Raw genomic sequence first — 10488 nt, 5'->3', positions numbered from 1 at the left:
ACACAACATCATCTATATCTTCGGCCGATGCTACAACATTTTTGTACCTTTTTCAGCAATAAAAATAAAAATCAACCCAAGCTGTAGCAAATTTCTGATGAGGTAATATGTATGCAAATGTAAATAAAATGATCTTAAAATGCTTCTAAACATACTTAAGTTCAAACTAAACCTAGGTACAAATGATTGATATGATAACTCTTTTGGAGAGTTATAACACCCCCAAACCTAAGTGTTTGCTTGTCCTCAAGCAATGACATGTATAAAATGCAACTAGACTAAACAACAATACCACATATCAATATCAATAAATCAACTCAACATTGAACTTTATTTTTCAGCCCTCAATTCATTGCTGCAGTAATACATGCAACATTCATACAATAAAGAATTATGGAATACACTATTAACTTACCCAAATCAGAATCCACATCGTGCAAGTGTGCAGGATAGGTGTATCCAGTTAATACTTAGCTAATTTAGAAAAATGTGAACCTACTCAATTAATAATTTTCAATCTTATAGCAATCAACTTATTTTATACTAATGTTGGAGCCAGTTTTAGGCACCTCCTACTTATTCTTATGTTTTTTATTACTAGAGCCAGTTAAGGGCACCTCTAGTTGAGTGGTGTTTTTTTACTAGAGCCAATTTCAGGCACTTCAAGTTCTACAATTGCTATAGCATCTAATAAAAATATGAGTTAAATTCAAAATTTTCTAGATTATCTAAGTATTGAAAACATACACCTAAAGTATAATTTTTTTATGGATCCTAATTCGAACAAGTTTATAAATAATCCCATAACATTTCATCCTCTAAACTATTCATTATCATTGGGCATAATCAAAATTAATTAAAAACTCATTGATTTTTTGACACTAACTTAAGGTATTACTAATGCAAATCCTAAACAAAATGCTAAAACATAATGCGCAACAGCATACATAAATATTAATTAGATGCAAACAACATGAATGGAACACATATACACACCACAATTGGATAATACACCCCAAACCTAAGGGGTACATTGCCCTCAATTCATATTAAACAAAAGAAAACATGAAAAAGGAGAACGAAATTCCCCTAATTTGACTGTTGCAGGCTTTTTCTCGGTCTCACAATATTCGGTAGAACACACTTTGAGGTAACTTTTGCCTTCATTGAGCTTTCTCGCTTTTGACTGGTGGACGTACACGTGACCTTCACTATAGCAGCATCAAGGATAACGAGAGGAAACTTCTTGATTGGTTCTGGCGTTTGAGTGTCTGGGTCCTCTAAATTTCCCTTAACGCCAGTCACTATCTTCAAAATCGAGCTCTTATGCTGACTGGCTGTAGCTTGTTGAATTTCTTTGACAATATGGCTAGCGATGTAATACATAACTTTAGAAACTTCAGGAATAAGAATGTGCATCAAAGTGTTACTCACTAGGCCAACATGTTCTCAGGTTGATTTGTCGCCCCAATTTGCTTAACATCTTTGAACACTTTGCTAACCAGCTTGACAAATTCAAGCTCTTGTTGTTCATGACTGCAACATCTTGTGCATCCTTGTCATCATTAAGGTCTTGTAGTTGCTCGTAGCGTCCGTCTCTTGCATAGAAATTTCTTCTTTGTAATTCTCATGGTTGATTGTCTCTTTGTTGGTCTATATAATTGTTGATGCAGCCGAATCAGCCACTTCCACTTCCTCCTCTTTCTCAGTTCTTTCTTCTTCTTCCACTTCATCAGTTCTAGCCTCGGTCTCTATTGTATGCTCCCCATCATCTATCTTTGCAGCTTATTTTTCCTCAATACTGTTGGAACTATCAGCAGCATCCGACATCTTTAGTTGGGCAAGGTTAGCAAGCACACCCACTGAGAATACTGAGAAAACAACCTTGCCATCCTTGAACATCTTTGCTGACAGCTTCTTCACCGCTACATCTCTGGCCTAGGCATATTGCCAATATTGCACCTGTGCAGCGTGCAATTATGACTGATTCTAAAGGGAGTGGCTTAGCATTGCCATAATATTTCTTGTCTAGCTGCTACAGATGCTATAGCATTTTGTAAGTCAAAGGTTGCATCAACAGGTTGAGGCTCATATTGTTAAGCTACAGCAGGTTATTCACTAAATATTGGCGCTGATTATTTGGCTCTAGCCCTTCCTTCAATAAAGTCCTTTTTATGACAACAATTGTGATAACACTCCCATTCTTGAAAACATGATCAAAAGATAAATGAACCACTTGCACTTTGTGACACAATGCAGTGATAAATGAAGGAAAATATAAATAAATGATAACAACAAAATCAACTATCTTTAATGATGTGAAAAGTGCATTGGCATTAAACTGAAAGTGTGAAATATGAAAATGCCTTGCTTCACGATTCAAGTCCAGTCGGCGCATTGTGTAGACGTCAGAGGTGGTTTTGGTCCATGTCTTGACTAGTAAACATACGTCCACTCCTACTTGCTCTAGATCGGCCGAGGTGAGATTGTTAACAAACTCTCGCCAGGACATTCTTCAAGGCTGAGCAAATCATTTATAGGCCTAGCCCACCATTGGACTAATTTTTCACAAACAAAAACCAGACCCTCATCATCGAGGTTGTTGTAAAACTCCCAAACCCAATGATGGTTTATTTTTCCCAGATGGGAGCAAAAGGTCTCCCATTTCAGCAGTACGATGGTGTCCGTCACATAAGCAAATGGTTGCATTTCTTCAGTTATGGACAAGTTGAAACCTTGCTTGTAGTAGAGCTCATGATTGAAAAAATCCTCGGCATATCACCGTTGATGCTCGTCTTCCATGAAGCGCATTGGTTCATCAGTAGAGATGACTACTAGTATTTCTGGCGATGTTGGCAACGTAGGAGTAGGGGTTCGGCCAGAACCTTTGACTACGGTCTTTTTTTTGGAGCCATGGCTGAAAAGGCAAGTTGTTTGGAATGAGAGAAAAGGTTGCAAGAAAATAAAGGACCTTTGTTTGCGAGGGAGGAATGACTTAAAAGGAAGGTAAAAGATGGAAAATGAAATAAGTGTGTTGCTTTAGGGTTGTTGGGATATCAAAGGTTTTACGTGTGTGAGTGAAAAAAAGCGTGGAATTCTTTTTGAATTTTAAAATGGAGAGATAATGATAAGGGCTATGAACGGGTTGGATTATAAAAGGTGGACGATGGAGATGGAAGGATGTAAAAATGGGTGACAACTCACACAATTTACTTTACCAAAAATTTACCGCCCAACTGGCAGTTGCTGCTAGCATCGAACATAGCATTCCATGTTGAAAATGAAGGTAATTGTTATGCAGCACAAGTACAATACAGTAGACATAATGTAGCGAAATAGCTTCAACAAAACGTATAAAACAAGATAGAAAATATAATTAAAATGAAAGAATCAAAACTAATGTCAATAAAATTGATTTATCCATAATAAAAAGGAATTAAAAAAGTCAAAGCCATCTAGACTTATGTTTGCAATGCTAGGGCATTATTGTTGGCAATAATGCTTTAAACTTAGTCCATTGACTTTGAATGTGCTCTCATTCACTAAATTCTATAAAAGTACTACCCCATTAAGATATACATCTGCTACTTCAAAAGGTCAAAGCCATCGAGACTTATGTTTCCCAGAAAAAAGCTTCAAGCGAGAGTTGAATAATAGAACTTGTTGTCCAACATTAAACTATCTTGGCAAGATATGTTTTCCGCTCTATTTTTACTTTTGTCTTTGTAGATTCTGGCACTCTCGTAAGCATTGTTTTGAAGCTTCTCAAGTCCTTTGAGGTCTAGGATCTATTTTTTGCCTACAGTATCGAGATCAAATTTCAATTTTCTCAATGCCCACATTGCCTTATGCTCCATCTCCACAGGTAAATGAAAAGATTTGACATACACCAAGCGACAATGAGATATCCCCACAGGGATTTTATAGGTTATCCTATACGCCCAAAAAGTTTCCTCAAGACGTAAGGACCAATCATTTCTTGATAGAGTTACCACATTTTCCAAGATTTGCTTTATTTCGTGGTTACTATCATCAGCTTGGCCATTTGTTTGAGGATGATATATTGTAGTAATGCGATGTTTAACTCCTTAACGTTGTAGAGCATTCACTACTTGCCTTCCAACAAACTGGGAATCCTCATCACTAATAAAAGCTCTTGGTGTTCCAAAGAGGGTAAAAATATGCTTGTGTAGGAGTCGTAGAACTGCTTTAGCATCACTTGAAGGTAATGCTATAGCTTCAACCCACTTAGACACATAGTCTACAACAAAAAGAATGAAGAGGTTGCCACAAGGTGTTGGATATGGTCCCATGAAATATAATCCCTAAACATCAAAGAGCTCAATTTCTAGCATAGGCTGCATTGACATTTCATTACGACAAGAAATGCTACATGTTCTCTGTCAGTGATCACAATGCTTTACAAAGTCATTGGCATCCTCTAATAGTGATGGCCAATAATAGAAACATTAAAGGAAATTCGCTACTGTACGCATGCCACCAAAGTTTCTGTCATATGGTGCGTTGTGGCAATGATGTAGAATGCTTTACTGCTCACTCTCGAGAACACACCTCCTTAAAATTTGATCATTACATTGCTTAAAGAGGTAAGGTTCTTCCCAAAACTAGGCTTTAACATCTCGCATGAAATTCTTTTGACCTTGATGATTAATATCTGGTGGCAGCATACTAATAGCTAAATAGTTCACAAAGTCCACATACCATGGTAAAGCATCGATGGCCAGCAATCTCTCATCAGGGAAAACATCCAGAATCACAAGTTTGTTTCCATCCTCACTTCCGAATTCGAAGCGAGACAAGTAATATGCCACTTGGTTTTTGACCCCTTTTATCACGAACTTCTATGTAAAACTCTTGAATAAGTAACTCCCGTCGAATCAATCTTAGTGTAATATCCCTCTTAGTAAATAAATTCTTCGAAGTCAAGTGGTCAGTGTAGATAATGACCTTGGTTCCAACCACGTGTGGGTAAAATTTATCAAAACCAAACACCACATGAAACAACTCTTTTTTGGTTGTGGTGTAATTGACCCGAGCATAATTCAAGGTTCGGCTAGTATAATGAATATCATGGAATATTTTCTCCATTCGCTTCCCTAGAACTGCTCCTACAACATGGTCTCTAGCATCACACATTAATTCGAAAGGTAAACTCCATTCTGGTGCTAAGATAATTTGATCATTTACCAGCTTTGATTTGATGTTCTCAAAGGACTTAAGGACTTTAACATCCACAACGAACTTCTTATTTTTCTCCAAAAGTGAACAAAAAGATATAGCAATTTGAGAAAAGTCCTTGATGAATCTTTGATAAAAGCCCGCATGTCTTAGAAAACTCCTTACTTCCTTCACATTAGTGGGAGGATGTAGCTTCTCAATAACTTCCACTTTGGCCTTGTCTACTTTAATGTCATTTTGGAAAATACAATGCCTTAGCACTGTGCCCTTGGTTACCATTAAGTGGCATTTTTCCCAATTCATAACTAAATTGGTTTCTTCATATTGATTTAAAATAGTAGCTATCATATAGCACTAAAATGTTGTTGGAGCATTGCACAAGTCGAACGACATTATTCGAAATGAAAAAGTTCTATATGGACAAGTAAAGGTAGTCTTCCCTTGGCCTTCAAGAGCTATGGCTATATGATTGTAGCCGCTATACCCATCAAGAAAACATTAAAAAGCTTTTCCAGGTAGTCGATCCATTATTTGATCAATAAACGACAATGAGAAATAATTATTCTTTGTAGCTTTATTCAGTTTTCGGTAGTCCATGAAGATTCGCTAGCCCATAGTCGTACGTGTAGGCACTGACTCATTCATCTCACTCGTTACTACAGTGATGCCTCCCTTCTTGGGAACACATTGCACGAGGCTTACCCAATTTCTTTCAAAAATTGGATATGTAATCCCAACATCCAACACTTCATGATTTCCTTATGAGCAACTTCTTTCATGATCGGGTTTAAGTTTCATTGTTGCTTAATTGAACTACTTTTAGATCTTCCAGTAAAATCTCATGCATGCATAATGTTGGACTGATCCCTTTAATATCAGTGATGCTCCAAGCAAGTATCCTTTTATGCCGCTTCAGAACAGTAATCACTCTATCTGTCTTCGATGCTGTGAGCTTTGCTGAAACAATGACTGGCAATGTCTCATTTTCCAAAGAATGCATATTTCAAATGCTCGGGTAAGGGTTTAAGCTAAATCTTAGGAGGATATTCTATTGACAGCTTCGGTGCTTGAATAGGTAGATCAGAAAATTCTAAAGACTCAAAATGTTGCATAAAATTTCCTGCCTCATTATCTTTTAATTCTTTAATTGCTACAGCATTTTCCATGGTAATGTCCATGTTGTAGCTTTCCTCCAAATGATACTGCACATAAACATATATAACATCAATGCTATTGAAATGAACATGATCATCCATAAAAGAAACATTCTTCAAGACATTGAAAGTGATATATTCATCATTTAAACGCATGGTAAGTTCTCCCTTTTCAACATCTATAAAACTCGCTCTGTACCAAGGAAAGCTCTGTTAAGAATGATTAGAACATCCTATATGGTTTCACAATCCAAATGATGAAGTCAATGGGGAAAGTAAATATGTCCACTCGCACAAGCATGTTTTCCACAATGTCTTGTTTTTTCACTTCTAAATTTCCTAAAAATTGACAAGGGCATAAGGTTAATGATGGAACCTAAATCACATAAAGCCTTACCAACAAGTTGATCACCAATGCTATAAGGAATAGTAAATCTCCTCATGTCTTTGACTTTTGGTGGCAATCTACTTATAGCCATGGCGCTACAACCTTCGGTAAGTGCAACAGTCTCGAACTCGCCCAACCTTCTCTTTTGGAAAGAACTTATGGCATAAATTTGATGTAGTTCAAATTTTTCTCTAAAGAATCGATCAACAAAATATTGATTTTCAATTGTCAAAGTACATCAATGAATGCCTTGAATTGCTGAACCTCCTTGGTTTTCATAAATCTTTGTGGAAAGGGCAGTGGAAGTCTTGGATTTGGTTGATTCATCACTGGTTGTGGCATTACATGTATGAAAGGAGGTACTACTTGAGGTGATGTAATTTGAAAATTTAAAATTTATTTGAATAAGTGGTAAAATTGGAGGAAATGATTTGGAATAGTATTTAGACTAATTGTAACCATAGATAAATTAAGAAATTAAGAGGGCATTTGGTCTTTTAAGAAGGAAAATGAATTTAAAATATATCCCTTATTAGGGATTGTAAAGGGGGAAAAGAGGAAAGTAATCTCTTTCTATTCTTCTTCTTCTTCTTCACTCACGTGGGTAGTGTTTTCCTCTCTAGCATAAGGTAAACTTCCATTGATTAGTTCTTCCTTTAAATTTTAGGTTGCTCTTGTAACATTAAGTGATATGTAAGCTTAAGGAAATATTAAAGAAGATTAAAACTAAGTGGAGGACGTTTTATATGAGATTTAAGGGAATGGATTTTTGAATGATATGTTGATATATGAGTTTTTATTGAGGTTTATTAGTAGAATTAACTTGTCAAAGGATTGAATAAGAGATTAGAATCATGAGATATGATTAAAAATGTGTTTAGAAAAATGATATGATTCTTGAGTTGAAGTGTTCTACGAATATTCTAAATGTTATAAGAGGTTAAATAAAGGAATGTTAGTGGGGTTAAGTAAAGAAAAGTTTAATAGGATTGTTGGAGGAAAACGTAAGAGATTAGAGGGGAAAATTTAGTAAAAATCGGGCTGAAAAATGGAAAATATGGGTAAGGGTATCGGTACTGATAGAACAGTACCGATACTATAGGTGTAAATAGGTAGAATATGACGAACAATATCGGTACCAATGTAAGTGGTATCGATACTGATGGGGTATCGATAATAACAAAGGGAAGTATCGATACCATGGATCCAGAATGTCAAAATGGTATTGATACTGAAAGAGGTATCGATACCGTAGTATAGTAGTATCGATACTGAGAGAAAGGTATCGATACCATGCAAACACAGAATATAGAAATGGTATCGATACTGAAAGGGGGTATCAATACCATAGTATAGAAATATCGATACCTGGGTAGTAGTACCAATACTTTTGAGTTTGGAACTACAAGATGGTTGAAATTGTTATAGAAATTGAAATAATGGTACTTTTGAATATTATTAAAGTATAATGTTAAGGAGTATACTAACATTGGTATGTTATGTGTACGTAATGGATGCTTGTGTAGATCGTAATCAAGCTCATAAATCTAGTAAGAAAAAGGGAAATGATAAAGTTGCTTATTTGTAAGACATCTCTACACCTTATTAGCAGGGATTATCATGTGAGTAAATTTATTGTAATTATCTGAGATGAATAAAGTTTGCAATGATTCAATTTAGAACGTTTTAAGTTAATGTATGTTTTATAGTAATTAATAGGTTATCATTATATGTATGGAAATGATATTATGAATGAGTTTATGAGTATGAACTGCTCTAAAACGAATTTATAACTAAAACGCATGAAAGGATGTATTAAGGCATGAAAGAATGCAATAAATAAAATGAATGAAATGATGTATTAAGGCATGAAAGGATGCCATAACTAGAATGCATGAAAGGATGTCATAACTAGAATGCATGAAAGGATGCATTAAGGCATGAAAGGATGCCATAACTAAAATGAATGAAAGGATGCATTAAGGCATGAAAGGATGCCATAACTAGAATGCATGAAAAGATGTCATAACTAGAATGCATGAAAGGATGCATTAAGGTATAAAAGGATGCCATAACTAAAATGCATGAAAGGATGCATTAAGGCATGAAAGGATACCATAACTAAAATGCATGAAATGATACATTAAGGCATGAAAGGATGCCATAACTAAAATGAATGGAAGGATGCATTAAGGCATGAAAGGATGCCTAACTAAAATGCATGAAATGATGCATTGAGGTATGAAAAGGATGCCATAACTAAAATGCATGAAATGATGCATTGAGGTATGAAAAGGATGCCATAAATGAAATGTATGAAAGGATGCATTAAGGCATGAAAGGATATCATGAATGAAATTAATGAATAATTACTAAAGAAAAAATGGGAAAATGTACAGAAAGAAAGTATGTTGGACATACTAAAGATGTTTATGATAATATTATGAAAGAAGTGTGGTTTCAAGAATAGGGATTTATCTAATCCTAATGGATGATACAAATTATTTGAAGTCAAATAACCATGATATGCTAAAGTATAAATTAATGTTTAATTGCGATATTATGTCTCACTAAGTACATATTTAACGTGTGCTGATTTCACGCGTAGGTAAAGGCAAAGATTAGTTGAGCAAGGAGTGAAGTTGTAGCAACATTGATCATCAATTAAGGTGGACTCCTCAGTAACAATTGGAAAATCCATTTTATTTTGGAAAAACTTATTTGGCATGTAATTAAAGTACTAAAAATGCTCTGAATTTTAATTAAGTAGAACTTTGTAACAAATTACAATCAATGTTTTGTTGTAGCTTAAAAATGTTATGTTTTAAGAAATCGAAAAACTAAATTTTATAGGTTTTCAAATGATGAACTATTTTATAAAGTGATGTGACATTGTACCTTGTGTACGGAAAGGTATACAGGAGATGGGTGTTACATTTATTGGTATCAGAGCTACAGTTTTAGCCGATTCTCAACCGAAACTGATTTATTTTTAAAATAGAAAAGGGATTAAATGCCATAAAGATTGTCAATGTTACTGGTATGGTGTAATTAGAGTAAAATTGATGGCACTCCTTACTAATTATATTGTTATTATTATGTATATCATAAGAGATGTTGAAATCTTCGAATTCACGAAGAGCTGGGGAATAAGAGATACAAGAAGGAACTTGTAGTCAAAGTTATTAGGCTAATAGTGCTCAGCCTCTCCCCTCTGAAAAATGCTAGTGCACCTGCACATCCAGGGATTTCGGTGCCTGAGTTTGGAACTTTCATGAAAGCCCTTGACACATATTGGCTCAATTTCAACCTCCACTGCTCCTCCAGCATCGAGAATGTTGATTCCAAAAGAGTTGAAGGGTTAGGGAGCTCCAAAGTTCCAGGGAGAAGAGGGTGAGGGTCCTATGGAGGCCGACTTATGGCTAAATGATGTTATAATAATGCTCGAAAGCCTTCAATGTTTTTATCCAAAAAAGTTGGGTGGAGTTGTATCTTTACTTAGAGGATCAGCTCGGATATGGTGGTCAAATACTATAATGTATACACCAACGGAGCAAGTGACCTGATAATTCTTCCTGGAAAAATTCAAGAAAAAGTATGTGGGTGAACAGTTCAGACAAGAAATGCTCTTAAAGTTATTTAATTTGAAGTAAGGTGATTAAGCAGTACATGAGTTCGAGACTGAGTACAATAAGTTGAGTTGTTTTACTACGGAATTAGTTCCAGATGGCAAAGCAATACGTGATT

The 10488-nt window shown here is 35.4% G+C and overlaps 1 protein-coding gene across 1 annotated transcript; it reads right to left on the bottom strand.

The window, feature by feature from the left end:
* Positions 1–1653: 1653 nt before the first annotated feature.
* On the bottom strand, positions 1654–5478 carry LOC120168848. Its single transcript, XM_039177134.1, has 5 exons — positions 4969–5478; positions 4661–4862; positions 4113–4261; positions 1885–2032; positions 1654–1784 (listed from the first exon to the last, which is right to left on the bottom strand). The coding sequence occupies exons 1-5, from the start codon at positions 5476–5478 to the stop codon at positions 1654–1656; spliced, it is 1140 nt and encodes a 379-aa protein (XP_039033065.1).
* Between the last annotated feature and the right edge of the window lie 5010 nt (positions 5479–10488).

Source organism: Hibiscus syriacus, unplaced genomic scaffold (assembly GCF_006381635.1).
Source record: "Hibiscus syriacus cultivar Baekdansim isolate YM2019G1 unplaced genomic scaffold, ASM638163v2 tig00111721_pilon, whole genome shotgun sequence".
Classification (NCBI taxonomy): Eukaryota; Viridiplantae; Streptophyta; class Magnoliopsida; order Malvales; family Malvaceae; genus Hibiscus; species Hibiscus syriacus.
Note: the sequence above shows the minus strand (reverse complement) of the source record. Positions and strands in the feature narration are given on the sequence as shown.

What these genes read in the sequence shown, in the direction of transcription:
- LOC120168848 (XM_039177134.1), bottom strand. Translation starts at nt 5,478, where the DNA reads ATGGTAACCAAGGGCACAGTGCTAAGGCATTGTATTTTCCAAAATGAC. An exon ending in CACACGTGGTTGGAACCAAG is followed by an intron (nt 4,863 to 4,968) that starts GTCATTATCTAC and finishes AGTTTTACATAG; the next exon opens with AAGTTCGTGATAAAAGGGGT. An exon ending in AGATGTTCAAGGATGGCAAG is followed by an intron (nt 1,785 to 1,884) that starts GTTGTTTTCTCA and finishes AGGAAAAATAAG; the next exon opens with CTGCAAAGATAGATGATGGG.